The sequence below is a fragment of the Manis pentadactyla genome, chromosome 3 (assembly GCF_030020395.1).
Source record: "Manis pentadactyla isolate mManPen7 chromosome 3, mManPen7.hap1, whole genome shotgun sequence".
Lineage (NCBI taxonomy): Eukaryota > Metazoa > Chordata > Mammalia > Pholidota > Manidae > Manis > Manis pentadactyla.
The window spans coordinates 119,725,890-119,745,386 of record NC_080021.1 but is presented as its reverse complement, the minus strand read 5'-3'; the positions used below and the strand labels follow the sequence as shown (position 1 = coordinate 119,745,386).

At 36.7% G+C, this 19,497-nt stretch overlaps 1 protein-coding gene across 27 annotated transcripts in view; it reads left to right on the top strand.

The window, feature by feature from the left end:
- The window catches only part of PARD3 (par-3 family cell polarity regulator), an 815,317-nt gene that overhangs the window by 435,520 nt on the left and 360,300 nt on the right, over positions 1–19,497 (top strand). For all 27 annotated transcript variants that reach the window (XM_057498381.1, XM_057498383.1, XM_057498384.1 and 24 more), the window contains one exon: positions 1,785–1,963. In XM_057498381.1, the coding sequence (XP_057354364.1) occupies positions 1,785–1,963 (179 nt within the window). The remainder of the gene's footprint in view (positions 1–1,784; positions 1,964–19,497) is intronic.

Sequence of the window (19,497 nt, the reverse complement as noted above, 5' to 3'; positions counted from 1 at the left end):
TGTGGAAGTGAGTGTTAAATGCAGCATTATTATGATTCATATCTTTCTGTTTTCTCTGATCATTTCTAATTTCTTTAACAGCTTTGAGACTATTGGCTTGACAATGATTTAAATATAACCTTCAATGTCTATAAATAGTCTTTCTTTAATTAGCATCCTCCGGGGTCTGTGTAGCCACCCCATGGACCAATGCATCAGTGTTCCAAAAATGCTTCTCATGGAGTATATGATGGGTTTGTTCTGCCATTAAACTGTTGTGTTAGAGGCTTTTTATAAATATTTAACTTGAATCCAAGTTTTTGAAAACAGATTACTCTAACATAATCTAACCTAAGTTTTTTTGTCTTTAATTTATTATGGTCTTGACTGATATTGCTCAGTTGATGAGGGGGGCTTTTGGTTCTGATTCTCAAAGGTTACTGGCTCACATGTTGTTCCTCTCTCTGGTTCTGTACAGGCATACCTCATTTTATTATTCTTCACTTTATTGCACTTTGTATATATTGCATTTCTTAGAAACTGAAGATTTGTGGCAACCCTCTGTTGAGCAAATCTTTTGGTGCTACTTTTTCTAATAGTATTTCCTCACTTTGTGTCTATGTTACATTTTGGTAATTCTCACAATATTTCAAACTTTTTCTTTGTTGTTGTATTGGTTGTGGTGATCTGTTATTAGTGAATACAGCTTACTGAAAGCTCAAATGATGATCATTAGCATTTTTAGCAATAAAGTATTTTTGATTAAGTAATTCTCTATTTTTTTTTTTAGACATAATGCTATTGCACACAGTAGAGTACAGATTAGTGTAAACATAACTTTTATATGCTCTGGGAAACCAAAAAATTCATTTGACTTGCTTTATTGTGAAACTTGCTGTATTGTGGTGGTCTGGAACTGAAGCTGTGGTATCTCCAGGCTACGACTGTGTATCTGTTACTTCTTCTCTGTAACAATGACCTGGCCTGCTGAGATGTTCTCAGTGCTGCTGATCCAGATATTAGCCTGAGTTTGTCATTGATTTTGTTAAGCAATTGCAGGCAACTCCTCTTTACATCAGTACAGTTGCTAAAACACTGTTTTTCATGTGAGTATATGCCAGATACTACCTGATTGTTAGCATATTACTTTCAGGATTTCCATTACCTTAAGATTAAGAAATAATGTCTGTGCTCTACACTTTCTGATAATACTTTATTGAACAAAAGAAATATTTTTTCAACAGAATTCTTAATGGACTAGCCAAACACTGTTTAGATTCTTAATGTTCAGTCCAGCAGATAGAGTTAAAAGGTGAAATTGGTTCCCTGGCTTAGCTTTGTTTCTTAGAGTTGAGACTATGTATGCTATTTTATTTAGGAATATTGGGATATTAATGGCAGTGACGGCCAGTGTTCCTTTCTGCCATGCCCGCACTGAGCAGCAGCTGCTGCTGCTGTGAGCACTCATGATGCCCGGTTGGAAGAAGTGCTATTTCAGTACTGGTGGCGTAGGAAGGGGCTAGAGGCAGAGGATGTCAGGTGGTTTGCCCAGAGCTGCATGAACAGCAAGCAGTGAAATGCAAACAACAAGCCCCACGGTATTACTCCAGAGCAGATCACCCCTTCCATGCTGCAATTCTTTGACCATAAAGTGTTTCAAAGGAGCTAACTGATGGGGTTTTTATTTAGAATGCTGATCCAGTGTCACCTTTAAAGTGTTATTCTAGTCTTTAATCTTTGGGATTTACCTACTTTTTTGCTAACATGTAGTTTTCAGACATTAGTTATCTGTTTTGTATTTATAGATATGCCTCTTCATGTCCGCCGAAGCAGTGACCCCGCTTTAATGGGCCTCTCCACTTCTGTCAGTGATAACAACTTTTCCTCTGAAGAGCCTTCACGGAAAAACCCCACACGCTGGTCAACAACAGCCGGCTTCCTCAAGCAGAACACTGCCGGGAGCCCTAAAACCTGCGACAGGAAGGTAACCGCCTCTATTCTGTGTCTTCCTGGTACCGGTATGAGTGTCAGCTGTTGACAAGATCCTTTCCTTCTAGGGCATCTTCACTACCGCCTTTGGTGTGTGTGCTCATCGCATTTCACATCAGAGTTCAGATAACTTCCTATTTATGCCTTTGAATTTTCTGATAAAATCCGTGCTATATACTGTGTACATTTACTTATATATCCACTTTTTGAACAGATAATATAAACTTTTGACATGATACCTGACCCCATAAAGTCTGTCTTTTACCTGCCCCTGGTCACCCTTTCTCTTTGCAAGCAATCCCTTTATTAGCTTTTTTTACAGGGATATTTTACACATGTATAAGCAGATATTTCTTTGCTTATGAGATACATTAAATATGGACTTCTAAGGATGCAAGTGAACTACATTTATCTACTCATTTGATAATTTTAATCTCCTTTCAAAATGGCAGTGTCCTGTGTACTCTTAATAACATTTTCTACCTTGACCTAATTTATTTTAGTCTGTGACCTAATTTATTTAGTTTAAATAAACTTTATTTTAGTCTCTTAAGTCTATTTTTTCCATATGTTTGTTAATGCTTTTTGTCATAGGTTCTGACAGAACCCTTATCATCCCATTCTGTTTTAGCTCTTACCTTCTGCCCAGTGAACTTTAAGCTGTGTTTGTCATTTTTGCTGCTGAATCTGTATAATAGATTCTTATTAAACAGCTGTTGAATGAAATAATAAACATTTTATTGAATGAAATAATAAACATTTTATTGAATGAATTAATAAACATTTTCAATGCAGCCAGTAATTCAGAATCATAATTAAGAAATGTGGAACTATACTCATCACACATTAATATTAAAATAAATGTAGTGTGATATATCCTTTGCATATATGTGAAAATACCTGTTTTTAATATGTCTCTTAACTAGGTTTTGCATTTTACAAACTTTTCTTTGTCCTAGTTCAAGAAATGAAAAAAGAAATATATGGAACACATAAGTTTAAACTGAGAAGAATCTACCAGGAAGAAACAATGTATTATATGTAGCCTCTGAGTTTTTGGATTAGGGGTTTAACTGATAAACTTACTGTTCAGAAAAATTTTATTATGTACTTGATGAGGAATCAGATTGGGGTATCTTCTCATTGAGATTAGCTTGGAATTTTAGAATGCTTTACCATGTGGTGTAGACTATTCCAAGAAGCATAATTTGGTTTATGAAGATAGGCCTCATGACATTTAGTTTGCATTCAGAATAGAACCTAATTTACATTGATATTCACAAATGTATAAACGAGTCAAGTTGACAGTTTAAAAAAATAATTACTTTTTAAAATGGTTTTCACTTAATTGAAGGGTGGGGGTCAGAGGTTATTGAGGTAATCAGGATTTTCATTTTTACTTATTCAGCATCTTGGGTGTGAGTCAGCTTCAGTTGCAGGAGACATAACCACAGAAGCTACTTTAAACATAAAAGGACTTAAAACTGAGAATTAGTTTCTTAGAAAGTCACTGGCACGCCTCAAGTCTGAACAAAGCAGTATGAAATGTCTGGCCTGAGCAGGGGAGAAAGTGGGCCGCACTGCAGGGCCTGGGCCTGTGTTCACCTGGCCTCCTGTCACCTGTGAAGCTGGGAGCTGCACCCAGAAATGCCCCAGAAAACTCCGTCATCTCCTGTAACAACAGCCCAACAAAATCCCCGATTTCACAACCATCATCGAAATCTCATGCTATTGAATCCAAATGGGCAGAATGAAATTTACATTTGATCCTTATCTGCAGGGGAGTCTGAGAAAGGTACTTGACTCCAGCCTCTGCAGCACAGGGAGGGGTGCTGGAAGAGGCCTGGGGTGCTGATTGCCAATCACACCCACCACCATTTTGCTTTCAAAAACACACATCTATCACTGTAAAAAATTGGGAAACTAGTTAGGATAGAAAAAAATTAAATTATCCATAATTCCCAAACTCAGCAACAGCCATCACTAAGATGTTAGTGAATGTATACTCCCCTGACCTCCTGCACAGAGTTGGAGTCACGCTATGTCTACATATTTGCATCCTGATTATTTCAACCTTTTCTCCCGCTATATCAGGGATTTCCCCTGGTGTGAATTTTATTAGAAAATAGTTTTAATGCATGCAAACTATTCCATTGTGGAGTATATTCTGATTTATTGATCATTGTCTTATTGTTGGACATTCATGCTCCTTCCATTTTTTTTTCATGTTATATCAGTGCTGTGAGACAAACTTGAAGTTAATTTTGTTGGTTTTAAACATGATTACTTAACAAGCTTTATTCCTATATGGAGTGGTATTTATACCTACACTTAACTGAGGAAAGACCTTGATTTACATACATATATCTAGATGAAAACACATAGAAGACACAGGAAAGGTAATGTGTAATGAATTTGTCTTTTGAATTATCTTTGGCTTTACTTTTCAAATACCTAATTTTATAAGCTTGCTATCTAAATTTTAAGCTGTTGGTATTTCAGCCTGGGAGTTTTTAAAAATATGGATACATATGATTAAACGCCATCTTATTTTCAGTGATAAAGATCCCATGTTTTCAATATTCACAAAGGAGGTTTAGTGGAAAGCAGACTTGTAGATCAGTATTAAATTTCTTTGTGTTGAATCTATGAGTGCATATCTGTGCTGGGCAATTTCAAGATGTTAGAAGTTCTTATTGGTGTGTAGTGGTTTAGGTTTTCTGTGTAAAAACATGGAAGTAAATTAGCTAAGTGTTCATAGCCTTGTGATTCATTACTCTCTGATGTTTAAAATAAGTTGACATTCTTGTATAACTCATCTACATAATAGGTAGCTTCTGTTCTTCCAAGTTGAATCAGCAAAACACACAAGTTTAGAATAATGTCACCAGTCAGTTAAAATCTCTTACATCTGAGGAGGGCAGTTCCATTCTGGTATGATAGAACACTGCCCTATGGAACAAACTCCTTTGGTTCAAAACCGCAGATGAGAGGTGGAGTCTTCCCAGTTACAACAGGGGTAATACATTCTTCATTCCACTGTTAGATTAGAGGGCCACATAGACAGATTTTGATGCTACGAAATGAGGTGAGAGTTCAGAGGGACTAAGGATTCTGTGGCTTCCAGATTTCTTAAAGTTTGTCAGACTTTTATTTGGAAGTAAGATGTAGAGGAGAAAAGAGAGTCCTGCCTTTTTCAAAGTTCTTCAAAACATATACTCATTCCTGTTTCCCTGGGTTTTGTGGCTGACTGGCTTTGTCAACTTCCTCTGAGAACATTTTGCTCACTCTGTATTGAAAGTACCTTGCTAGACAGAAGATACAATTTCTTTGAGATTTTATGTGTGCTTATATTTCATCCTGGGAAAGAGTATTTCAATTAGTGTGAATACTTATATCATTTTGCCACCTCTTTGGTCATCCTTATGAAGTCAGTGTCTCAGTGAATCAAGAGTCCAACTAGTATGTGGAGAGAATTAGGTTCATCCCATCAAGTACAGTGTAATGTGGTACTTAGCAGAATCAGCCTACCATGAAGTTTCAAGTATAAAGTTTGTGTACTATTTCACTGTGCATTGGTTGTAAAGCTATTGATTTTCTAAGTAGAGAGATGTTGCTTTTTTAGTTTATACCCATTACCCCCACCACGGCCCATCCCCACCAAAATTAACATAGGTAGATAAAAACAAAGGTAGCATCAAAACCATGTCTTGACTAATTTCCAAGAGAGATTCTTACTAATTAGGGAAAGGGGAAGATTGTGACAGGAGAACATACTGCATAGGCATCATTAGCTCTTTGTGTCCCCCTTTCTTTTTATTATTTATTTATTTATTTATTTTATTAAGGTATCATTGATATAAAATCTTATGCTCAGGTTTCACATGAGCAACACTGTGGTTACTACATTCTCCCCATTATCTAGTCTCCCCCCCCATACCCCATTGCAGTCACAGTCCATCAGCGTAGTAAGATGCTATAGAGTCACTACTTGTTTTCTCTGTGCTATACTGCCTTCCTGTGCACTTCCCCCTATGCTATGTGTGCTAATCATAATGCCCCTTAATCCGTTTATCCCTCCCCACCCATCCTCTCCAGTCTCTTTTCCCTTGGTAACTGTTAGTCCATTCTTGGGTTCTGTGATTCTGCTGCTGTTTTGTTCCTTCAGTTTTTGCTTTGTTCTTATACTCCACATATGAGTGAAATTATTTGGTACTTGTCTTTCTCCACCTGGCTTATTTCACTGAGCATAATAACCTTCAGCTCTGTCCATGTTGTTGCAAATGATAGGATTAGTTTTCTTCTTATGGCTGAATAATATTCCATTGTGTATATGTACTACATCTTCTTTATCCATTCATCTACTGATGGACACTTAGGTTGCTTTCATTTCTTGGTTATTGTAAACAGTGCTGCAATAAACATAGGGGTGCATATGTCTTTCTCAAACTGGGCTCCTGAATTCGTAGGATAAATTCCTAGGAGTGGAATTCCTGTGTCAAATGGTATTTCTATTTTTAGTTTTTTGAGGAACCTCCATACTGCTTTCCACAATGGCTGAAGTAATTTACATTCCCACATCACTGTAGTAGGGTTCCCCTTTCTTCACATCCTCACCAACATTTGTTGTCTGTCTTTTGCTTTTGCATGGTGGCCATTCTAGCTGCTGTGAAGTGATACCTCATTGTGGTTTTAATTTGCATTTCTCTGATGATTGATGTGGAACATCTTTTCATGTGCCTATTGGCCTTCTGAATTTGTTCTTTGTAGAAGTGTCTGTTCATATCCTCTGTCCATTTTTTGATCAAATTTTTTGCTTTCTGTTTGTTGAGACACGAGCTCTTTATATATTTTGGATGGCAACCCTTTATCAGGTATATCATTTGTGAATCTATTCCTCCGTACTGTAGCATGCCTTTTTGTTCTACTGATGGTATCCGTTGCTCTACAGAAGCTTTTCAGTTTGATATAGTCCTACTTGTTCATTTTTGCTTTTGTTTCCCTTGTTCATGAAAAAGTTGCTCATGTTTATATTCAAGAGAGTTTTGCCTATGTTTTCTTCTAACAGTTTTATGGTTTCATGACTTACATTCAGGTCTTTGATCCATTTCGAGTTTACTTTTGTAAATGGAGTTAGTAATCCAGTTTCATTCTCTTACATGTTCTGTCCAACAACAACACCTGTTGAAGAGGCTGTCATTTCCCCATTGTATATCCGTGGCTCCTTTATGGTATATTAATTGACCGTATATGCTTGGGTTATATCTGGACTCTTTGTTCTGTTCCTCTGGTCTATGGGTCTGTTCTTGTGGGAGTACCAAATTGTCTTGATTACTGTGGCTTTGTAGTAGAGCTTGAAGATGGGAAGCAAGATCCCCCTGCTTTATTCTTCCTTCTCAGGATTGTTTTAGCTATTCGGGGTCTTTTGTGGTCCTATATGAATTGTAGAACTATTTGTTCCCGTTCATTGAAGAGTGCTCTCGGTATTTTGATAGGGATTGCATTGAATCTGTAGATTGCTTTAGGCAGGATGGCCATTTTGACAATATTAATTCTTCCTATCCATGAGTATGGGATCTATTTCCATTTATTGGTGTCTTCTTTAATTTCTCTCATTAGTGTCTTGTAGTTTTCAGGGTATAAGTCTTTCACATCCTTGATTAAAATCATTCCTGGCTATTTTATTCTTTTTGATGCAATTGTGAATGGAATTGTTTTCCTGATTTCTCTTTCTGCTAGTTCATCATTAGTATATAGGAATGCAACAGATTTCTGTATATTGATTTTGTATCTTGCAACTTTGATGAATTCAGATATTAGTTCTAGTATTTGTGGGATGGATTCTTTAGGGTTTTTTATGTCCAATATCACATCATCTACAAACAGTGACACTTTGACTTCTTCCTTACCAATCTGTATTATGCCTTTTGTTTCTTTGTGTTGTCTGATTGCCGTGGCTAGGACCTCCAGAACTATGTTGAATAGAAGTGGAGAGATTGGGCATCCTTATCTTGTTCCCGATCTTAAAGGAAAAGCTTTCAACTTCTTGCTGTTAAGTATAATGTTGGCTGTGGGTTTGTCATATATGCCTTTATTATGTTGAGGTACTTTCCCTCTATACCCATTTTGTTGAGAGTTTTTATCATGAATGGATGTTGAATTTTGTCGAATGCTTTTTCAGCATCTATGGAAATGATCATGTGTTTTTTTTCCTTCCTTTTATTGGTATAGTGTATGATATTGATGGATTTTCGAATGTTGAATGATCCTTGCATCCCTGGGATGAATCCCACTTGATCATGGTGTATGATCCTTTGGATGTATTTTTGAATTAGGTTTGCTAATATTTTGTTGAGTATTTTTGCGTCTATGTTCATCAGGGATATTGGTCTGTGGATTTCTTTATTTGTGTTGTCTTTCTCTGGTTTTTGTATTAGAGTGATGCTGGCTTCATAGAATGAGTTTGTAAGTATTTCCTCCTCTTCTATTTTTTGGAAAACTTAAAGGAGAATGGATATTATGTCTCCTCTAAATGTCTGATAAAATTCAGCGGTGAATCCTTCTGGTCCACGGGTTTTTTTCTTGCTTAGATTTTTGATTACCAATTCAGTTTTGTTGCTGGTAATTGATCTGCTTAGATTTTCTGTTTGTTCCTTGGTCAGTCTTTGAAGGTTGTATTTTTCTAGAAAGTTGTTCATTTCTTCTAGGTTATCCCGTTTGTTAGTATATAGATTTTCATAGTATTCTCTAATAATTCTTTGTATTTCTGTGGTGTCCGTCGTGGTTTTTCCTTTCTTATTTCTGATTCTGTTTATGTGTGTAGACTCTCTTTTTTTCTTGGTAAGTCTGGCTAGGGCTTTATCTATTTTGTTTATTTTGTCAAAGAACCAGCTCTTTGTTTCATTGATTTTTTTTCTATTTTCTTATTCTTCTCAATTTCATTTATTCTCTGATCTTTATTATGTTTCTCCTTTTGCTGACTTTGGGCCTCGTTTGTTCTTCTTTTTCCAGTTTCAATAATTGTGACTTTATACTATTCATTTGGGATTGTTCTTCCTTCTTTAAATAGACCTGATTGCTATATACTTTCCTCTTAGAACTGCCTTCGCTGCGTCCCACAGAAGTTGGGGCTTTGTGCTGTTGTTGTCATTTGTTTCCATATATTGCTTGATCTCTGTTTTAATTTTGTCATTGATCCATTGATTATTTAGGATCATGTTGTTAAGCCTCCATGTGTTTGTAGGCCTTTTTGTTTACTTTGTACAATTTATTTCTAGTTCTATACCTTTGTGATCTGAGAAGTTGCTTGATACAATTTCAAAATTTTTGAATTTACTGAGGCTTTTTTTGTGGCCTAGTATGTGGTCTATTCTGGAGAAAGTTCCATGTGAACTTGAGAAGAACGTGTATCCTGCTGCTTTTGGGTGTAGAGTTCTGTAGATGTCTGCTAGGTCCATCTGTTCTAATGTGTTGTTCAGTGCCTCTGTGTCCTTACTTATTTTCTGTCTGGTTGATCTATCCTTTGGAGTGAGTGGAGTGTTGAAGTCTCCTAGAATGAATGCATTGCATTCTGTTTCCTCCTTTAGTTCTATTAGTATTTGTTTCATATATGTTGGTGCTCCTGTGTTGGGTGCATAGATATTTATAATGGTTATATCCTCTTGTTGAACTGACCCCATAAGCATTATGTAATGTCCTTTTTTGTCTCTTGTGACTTTCTTTGTTTTGAAGTCCATTTTGTCTGATATAAGTACTGCAACACCTGCTTTTTTCTCCCTATTGTTTGCATGAACATCTTTTCCATCCCTTCACTTTTTGTATGTATTTGTCTTTTGGTTTGAAGTGAGTCTCTTGTAGGCAGCATATAGAGGGGTCTTGCTTTTTTATCCATTCTGTAACTCTATGTCTTTTGATTGGTGCATTCAATCCATTTTCATTTTGGGTGATTTTCAGTAGATATGTACTTATTGCCATTGCAGACTTTGGATTCGTAGTAACCAAAGGTTCAAGGGCAGCTTCTTTACTATCTAACAGTCTAACTTAACACACTTATTATGCTATTATAAACACAGTCTGATGACTCTCTTTTTCTCTCCCTTCCTTTTCTTCCTCCTCCACTCTTTCTGTGTTACGTGTCTTATTCTGTACTCTTTGTGTATCCCTTGACTTACTTTGTGGATACCTGTTTTAATTTTGCATTTAGTTAATATTTAGTTGGTCTACTTCCATAGCTTTGGTTTTATTTTCTCTGTTGACAACTATTTAGCCTTAAGCATGCTTCTGTCTAGAGTAGTCCCTTTAAAATACACTGTAGAGATGGTTTGTGAGAGGTAAATTTCCTCAAGTTTTGCTTATGTGGAATTTTTAAATTCTTGCTTCAAATTTAAATGGTAATCTTACCGAGTATTGTTGTCTTGGTCGGAGGCCCTGCTGTTTCATTGCATTAAATATATCATGTCATTCCCTTCTGACTTGCAGGGTTTCTGCTGAAAAGTCTGATGATAGCCTGATGTGTTTTGCTTTGTTGGTGATCTGTTTTCTCTTTCTGACTGCTTTTAGTACTCTGTCCTTGTCTTTGATCTTTGCCATTTCAATTATTATATGTTTTGGTGTTTTCCTCCTTCAGTCTCTTGTGTTGGGATATCTGTGGACTTCCATGGCCTGAGAGACTATTTCCTTCCCCAGATTGGGGAAGTTTTCAGCATTTATTTCTTCAAAGACCCTTTCTATCCCTTTTTCTCTCTCTTCTTCTTTTGGTACCCCTGTAATGCTAATATTGTTCTGTTTGGTTTTGTCACACGTTCTCTCAGTATTCTTTCATTTCTAGAGATCCTTTTTTCTCTCTTTGCCTCAGCTTCTCTGTATTCCTGTTCTCTGATTGCTCTTCCGTTAACAGTCTCCTCCAGCTCATCTAATCTGGTTTTAATTCTCTCCTTTGTTTGTTTCCTTTTTGTTATCTTCCTTTTGAATTCATCCCTTAGCTCTTGAACAGTTTTCTGTAGCTCTATCATCATGCTTATGACTTTTATTTTGAATTCTTTTTCAGGAAGATTGGTGATTTCATTCTCACTGAGCCCTCTTTCTTGTGTTTGAGGGATTTTGAATTGAACAAGAACGGTTCTTCTGCCTTTTCATGGTCTTAGAGCAGTGTGATTGGTCGCCAGTGAGTGGCGCTTGTGTCAGCTGGGAGAACAAAGTTCCTTCCTGCTTGCTGGTCGCCTTGCCTGTCTCCACTGTCTGTGCCAGTTAACCGTGCACGGGGATTGGCCTCTGGGTTAATCCCCTAGGCAGCCATTCACGGGGTGCCGTCGGGATAGCCTAGGTCACCAGTGGGGGTCGTAGGCCATTAGTGTGTGTGTCGGCCACAAGGGCAAAGCCTTTTCGTGGCTCCTGATCTCAGCACCTGTCTCTGCTGTCTGTGCTGGTTAACCGCATGCCAGGAACAGCCTCTGTGTTTGTCCCCTAAGCTGCCATGGGCAGGGCAGCTTTCAGGATTGCCCTAAGGCCCTGGCGGGTGTCGCAGGCCTGTAGCTCATGTTGTGCTGTGAGAACAAATCTCCTTCATACCTCCTGGTCTCCGTGCCCATCTCTATTTTCTGTCCTGGTCATCCGTGTGCAGGTTGCAGCCTCTGGGTCTGGGCCTGTTAGCTGCACACAGGGAGAAGGCTCTGTGTTGAGCTGTGTAGTTGCTGTAGGCAGGGCTGCCCTCTGGCCTGTCTGGAACATTGGTGTGGATAGCTGGTTTGTGCCCAAGTGCCAGCGCGGAGAAAGGAACGGCAGGCTACTTTTTGCTGTAAGGGACCTCAGATCTGTGTTGCCAACCAGGGGAATAGGGCACCTGAGGCTCCTTCAAGTTCCCAGCCTGGTGGACTGAGTGTGCCAGGATGATTTTGTCCACCTGTTAAACCCTTGTCCCATTAAGGCGTGAGCTGGGCTGGGGGGAGTGCTCAGGTCCTGCTGGGTCGTGGTTGTACTTTACCCTTTTCCATGAGATGTTGAGTTATTCCAGACGTAGATTGGCTCATGTACTGTTACTTCTGGTCACTCTTTTAGGAATAGCTGTATTTGCTGTATTTTCAAAAAATATATTTTTTGGGGGGAAATTTTTGCCATCCTACTCATGCCTCCATCTTTTCTTCCCCTAATGTGTATTTAATGAAATATTTAAGCTGTAAAATATTTCATAATATTGTTTCCATTTTTTTGTGTCCTCTAAAGCTTTGTAGTAGGCAATTAAAATATGATATTAAGGATAATGAACATTTATTATTAGAACAGGCACAATTTTTAAAAACCTTACCAAGTCCATATTACATCTAGTCTTAGGAAAAAATATTCTAGCATTCTTAATATTACTGCTAACAATCTGATTATGTTATGTGATCTCCACTTCAGTCCCCATTTTTGAGGAATTTTTCATGTTTTTTTGTTTTCTCTAATTCTTGCTATGGCTGTTGTTATTGAGAAAGTATATATTTGGCCCTCTTGGCGTTTCATTTGCATTGCTCAAAACAGCTGAAAACCAACTAAGTTAATAATTACATGATTGGATTCAAACCCAAAGATCAAAATAAATATCCATGAGATCATACTGATAGTAATAAATGATTGAGTAAAAAAATGGGGAAAAGGGACATATTTCTTTATAGAAGAATTCCAAGTAATACATGTAATTTTTCTCCTTCTAGAAGTGGGAGTTTAATTCCCCTCCTTGAGAAGTGGCTGCACGTAGTAATTCTTTTCTGATGAAAAGAGGATGGAATGTGAAAAATAGTAATTTACCGTGAGTTAGCAGTGGACTCACCTGAATTAGGTGAAAAGGTCACTGTCCCCAAGTCACCAGGTCACAGGCCTTTTACTGAAGACTGCTTTTAGTTGACATCCTTCCCCTGACAATCCTGAATTTGAGAAAGGCTTGCAGGTTTAAATATGCTGCCTTCTCATGGCTGGGAACCCTCACTTCTGTTTTTAATTTTGTCCAGACATCCTGGTGCAACAGCTGTTTTGTTTCCACTTTTTCCAGATTGTTAGGTTTTTTTTTTTTTTTGGTGGGTGCGTGGGGGAGATTTAATAGGAATTACTCAGCAATTTCCCAGAATCACTTTTGGGAACATTAATAGTTTCCTTAAGAATTAATATCCTGCTCAGAGAACATGCCTTTTCTGCTGATGAGGTCAGAGAGAAAGACTTAATTTTTTAGAAGTTTGAGCATCAGTTTCTTTTTTCTTCCTGTGTAGAGATGAACTTCTCCAGATAATTCAATATTGCACAAGAAGCAGCCAGTAAGCCAGTAGAATGAGATTATGAGAAGTAAAAATAAACATTTTTTACCCTTTTGAAAAATGTATCTATTGAGGTAGTTTACCTTAAAAGGCAATTTTACATTTCAGGGGAAAACTTTAAGAAGGTTAAATTGTAGACTGTTCCTAGGGACTGTCACAGAAATTACCCAATTTTTCTGCTAATCCACCCAGTTTGTTAAAGTTATGATTATGGATTAAAAAAGACGGAACTATTTTCAAAAGTGCTAATATTTACATTGGCAGCCTATATATGATGCATGTATCTTTTCAATTTTTAGTAATTTATTTGAGTGAGTATATATATATACACACACACACACGCATGCACATATAGCTTTTAAATTAAGGTGAACAAAAAATACTTAGGTAAATATAAAAGGTATATGTTGCACAATCAGATAATGCATATGACTTTAGATATTTTGGAATTAGTCAACTGCTAGAAGTGTTTTACTTTCTCTCCCACCCCCACTCAGCATTTGTTCTGTTCTCTTAGTGCACAGATTGCTCCTGATGCAAAAGGCTATTTACAATTGTAGGTTTCAGAGATACATATTTAGGGTTATGTGTTTTTGAAGGAAAATGAAATGTGGATGGTTATTTCTTATCCTAAAAATAAGATATATTTAGAAATAAATACTTTGTAAAATGTTCTATAATTGTTTCAGTTTTAAATTTGTTTTTCATAGTCAAGCAACATTAGTCAAATGCTGCTTTTCATCTTTCCTGTAGTTTAGAAAATGAGCCAGGTTTTTTCAGAACGTAATCTGATCTGAAATATTCATATTTTGTTTTTTTCTCATACACGTGCCCTTGGTTGAAGGAGGAGCCCCATTGTCCCCATTCCTGACACTCACCAGTGGTGGAATGCTGGTGGCTGCAGGGTAATTAAGGGGCATGATGACTTTATGGAGTGTTGTGCAAGAAAGCAAATGGGAGCTGCCATTACTGATGCTTCTCTTTTAGCGCTGATTTTTAGCTACTCAGAATCCAGATGGAGATAACATCTTTGTAATTTGAAAAAATATGATCCTTTCCTCCCCATCTACCTTCTTGCCCCCACACTCATGTTTCATATGATAAAAGAGATAATCTGAGTTATGCCAGGCAAAAACTAATTTTAATTTGTAACAATTTTAAAGCACACATTTTACTCATGATTATTCGTATAACTATATAGTGCTTGTCATGAAGCTACCATCTCTAATGTAAATATAATTTGTGATTTAAGATTATGGCTTTGCCCTACCTTATATGTAAGAACTCAGGAAATACTTTCCAATGGGAGGTAGTCATTGTATAGGAATGGATGTATATAAGAAATTATTGTCATTACCCAGGAAAACTATAGTTCTATAGTTCCTGGTTAGATCCAGAGGGAGATGTTGGAAATCTTGTTACTTAGCACTTGGGCATTGAAGTGGATCGGTAAACCATAGGAACTGGTTAATCATCTGAATCTCCACTTAACATTTGTCATAACTTCCCTGGAAACCTGTTTGTTCCTTTGCGCTATAAGAGGTTAAGCTGGACGTTCTCTAGTGTTTTCCTTCCATCGTTAAAATTCTCTATCTGAAATTTTTCATGGCATTCTGAACTGTTGAAGTAGGTTAGGAACAATGGGAGAAACTGGTTCAAGTAAGTAGCATGAATGTGGCTGCGTTTTGCTGATTTTCCTGTTCTTGGATTTCCTGGTCTGTCATGAACAGAAGTGGTAGTTCAGAGAAATCTATGATCTGACAGTCACCTCTGGATACCTCATGGCCTTTACAAGTTGACCTGCATCCCTATGAGAGATCTGACCAAGGTATATAGTTCTTTTTCATACAAGGACCCCTTTACGTTCATAGCCAGATGCAGGTCCATGTTCCAGTGGTATTTCCTTATCTGGTGCTGAGACTTGTTAACAAGATACTGACCAGTTATAGGTTGTAAGATGAAAGTAAAATATTATGCTTCTGGTTTTGTTACATATCAACCTGAAGGATTTGTTGTGTGACAGGAAACATATTTGCAAAATTAATCCTCATTCCCAAATGTGTACTGTTAGAGTTCCAACATGAATTTTCTTTTTTCCTGGCATTTTTGTCATTGTTGAGTTTCAATGTAATTTTATGATCTAGAAAAAATTGAACATGTGGCACAAAAACTGGAGAAGACATTAGCTGTAGGTCATTTTTTTCAGGCCAGAATGAATTTTAAGAACTATATACTTTTAACATTTCAAAGGAAAAAAAAAGTCATAAAATTTGATGTGCATGCTAGGAAATTTTATTTACATTAATTTTTGTTACTGATTCCTGTTCAAAAGTTAAACTCAGTTTAAAAAGAAAATTAAAATAGAAATTTAAAAATGGAATATTTATTACTGATGAAATTTGACCTACGGAGGTACATAATGAACGTTTTGGCACTCAAAAGCTCTGGATTTTTACTCTTTCATTTAAAAACTTTTTAAAAGTACTGTATCAGTATACTTGGGGTCTTTTGTTGCCAATCCACCACACTTTAATAGCTATCAGGAATGATATACTATGTAGTCTACTAATAGAATTTCATGTTGACAAAAATGGCTGGGTGTTCAGATTTCCTCTTTTGTCTTTTTATAGTTCTGCTTGGGAGTAGGAACAAATTTATAAGCACAGACTCTTTGTCTCTTCCACCCCTCTCATCAATAATAGTCAAGAATGTGGAAGAAAGCAATTATCAAAAGGAAGAGTATATGTATGTATGTACTGGTATTTATGCTTATTTATATACAAGAATTACAGATAACACGGATTTAGGAATTGCAGCTAATCTGGGAACAGAATTGCTTGACCTCAGAACAACATGAGACATTATGTGTAAAGATGTTGGTCACCATGGATTCAAATAATGCTTTTTCACTCATGGCACTTCAAAATGTCCATTCATCCAGGATAAGTGATGATAAATACCATGTTTGGAATAAAATCCTATATTTATTATTTTTAAAAAATGTCAAGAGGAATTTAATTGGTTTAAACAGATAGGTACAGCCAAACTTTCTGCCCCCATTTATAAGTTCATTATTGAACTGTATTTTTGGGAGTACATTTATTTACTACCTGCTGCATTCTTATTTGAAGGACCACTGAAGGTCAGAAAAGTACATTGACAACAATCCTATTTACAGACCCCTTTATGGTTCATTAAAGCTTCTCCTAAACTTTAGCCTTGGCCTTGCTTCCAAGGTCATGTTCTAGTGCAGCCGTGAGGAGGTGCAAAGGAGAAACTCTGGCCCTGGAAACAGGAATGGGCCTGCTGCACTGAACCAACAAAATGATTACTGAAGATTTTAGCAAGCTTCATTTAATTAAAAAAAAAATTATCCTAAGCCATAATTCCTAATTTCACTTCAGCCTCATAATTTCAGTCAGACATCCTGAGAATAGTGTCCTTTGTTTTTTTGCATGTCATCTCTTGGGGAAATGATAAAGCAGACAACTGAATTCTTTTTGACCACAATTGCAGAGTTGAAAAATATTGCAAATTTAGAATTTGAGAACCACATGGGAATTCTTGAAAAACACAAGATGCATAGGGGGTGCAAAAGTGAAATTTATATACATTAAGTGTTTAGTATTTTAAAATATGAAACAATTTACTAATTATTTTTTTAAAAGGTGTTTGGAATCTTTACACTGAAACAAAATGGAAACATAAGTGTCCTAGGGTAACATAGAAATATCCATTACTTCTATGTTTTTCATGAATATTCCCGTAATTCTGCAATACAGACATGCTTGCCAAGAAATCTGACCATCAGTGAAATAGCTGTTTCTGAGAGATAAACGTTTAGAGTTGCAGTTTAGTATGCCAAGAATAAGCTTCTCTCCCAAGGCACTGGGTGGGTTCTGTGTGATTTCTTTTTATTGAGTTGCAATTGGCTTGGGGAGTGGTGAGGAGGGAGACAGGACAGTTATTTTCCCTAGCCCAGAAGAGATTAACTCTATAGCCAGGGTACTGCTACCAGGGAGCAGCAAATTAATATGCATTTCCTAGCCTGGGTGGCTTTCTGACACCGGACGGTGTGACAGAACATTTAGATGATAAGGAGAATCCCTGATTACAGCGGGAACATCTGTTTTTTTCTGGCAGGAGGGAAAGCAAAGCTAGAGCGGCTGTTTGGGGCAGCTCATAAATGGAGGATTAGAGTGATAATTAAAAAAAGGAGAGTTATTCCTTATGGTATTTTTCTTATATAATCTTTCAGATAAAGTGCTGGCTTTACTGTAATCAGTTATTTCTTGTCATTAGCAAGTTTAATAATCATTTGGATTTTGCATAATGGTACTACTGATAGATTTTTTAAGTCTAAAGGAAAAGATGTCTGTTTTTGCTTTGAAGTTCACCAATATACAGAGTGGAGGCATTAATTTGATCTTAGAATGAAATAGTTTTAAAATACATTTTCTGATTTATTATAAATATGGCTCTCGCTTGTTGCAAAAATATTAATGCTAAAAAGTTTTTATTTCCCCTTTTTTAGAAATTTTTATGAAATACAAGTGTTGCAAATACATTTAACTTAAAAATTTGAACTTTTCCATAGTTGACTGTAGTTTGATCCATGAAAAATGTAGATAGTCTTGCATGAACATAGTTAAAACTACTATATTTTAAAAATTATTTACACTAAAATAAATATTTTCAAATTGAAAACAGAATGCACTATATACATTTCAGTTGGAAGCAGTGAATAGCTGAGCATATATTGTGAAGTAGAAAATAGTACCTTACGATGTTTGCTGATGCACTCACATTATATATACAAAATCTCAACATATAGGCCTACATGTTTTGTATGAACTTGACCCAAACTTCAGATAGGACTGTGAAAAACATGGCTGAAACGCTAGTTGTACTTGCATGATGCTGTCAACAAAATAATGGGTATGTTGCCTAGCGTTTAATAACACATTTTAGAAATTCTTCACTTATTTGATAGTGACTAGATTATATAGTAACTGGACTTTTCACACATCATAAATACATGAATTCATTATGGAGTTTACTATAGCAATGTTGAACTATAAACTTTTTTTTGTCATGAGGTGTTAATATCAGTTTTATTTTCTTTATCAATTGATTACTCAAGTTTGATTCTATGAATATAAAATTATAAGATTTTTTGGGTAGAGTTCTGAAAGACATTTTTTTCTCTTTAGCCCTAACTACACTATATATGATTACTCTGTGTTGGCCTGCTGTAAGAATTATATGTCCTAACTGATGTAAATGTAGATATGTCACACTACTTTTTGATACCACTGGCAATAATCCCATTTTCCACAGATACAGTATATTGTAGGTATAACATTAAATATAACATTAAATAATGGTGTGCATCCTTTAGTATAAATGTAAAGTACAGTCATTATATTTCAGTGAAAATGCATTTTCATTGAACTTCATTGTGATACCTTTTTAAAGCATTTCCTTTTCATTTTTAAAACAACCTACAGAAATGTTCTTTTAAAATCCTGGGACTCCAAGACATGTGAAAACAGGAAACTCATCAAGTATTCAAGAAAAGCCACCGTGTTGTTGTAGCTCCTTGAGCCAAGTGCTTGAGCTTAAAGGTGAATGGTGAGCTCTGCCTAGTTCCACTGTTAACAGTGGAAATAGCAATTTAAAAAATTAAATTATAAGTTAGAACTATAATTAGAAGTAAAATTACAATATAGTGGTAACAGAAAGCATGACATTTAGTTCCATTGGTAACCAGGGAATGCTTTTTAAAGAAAGCAGCATGTGAGAGCTGGGGTTAGAGATGATAGTGTTTTTACTGAAGAAGTGATTGGGAGTCTAGGCTCAGAAAGGTCACAGGTGAAGGTGAAAAGCTGTGTGGCCCAGCACGCACACTTGTCTGCATGGTTCTCTGGTTTGCCTGCAGTGTTTGTCCCAGGTGTGATATCACTGAGTATGCATTTCAGACAAATCCTCTGTGAGGTGGCACAGAGCATCACTGGAGATGACAAGGCTGCAACCACCATCCAGTGGGAAGGTGCTGCAGTCATTTCAGACAGGGAGTAGCTGGGCCTGAACTAGGGTGACAGCCAAAGTGCAGAGGCTTGGCAAGGAACATTGGAGTCTCGGGAGCTGGCACTGTGGGGTCAGAGACGGAGGGAAGCAATGAAGAGATCACATTTTCCAGAAAGGTGCTTGCACTGATGTAGGAGGCGAGTTTCATTTTGGAGCT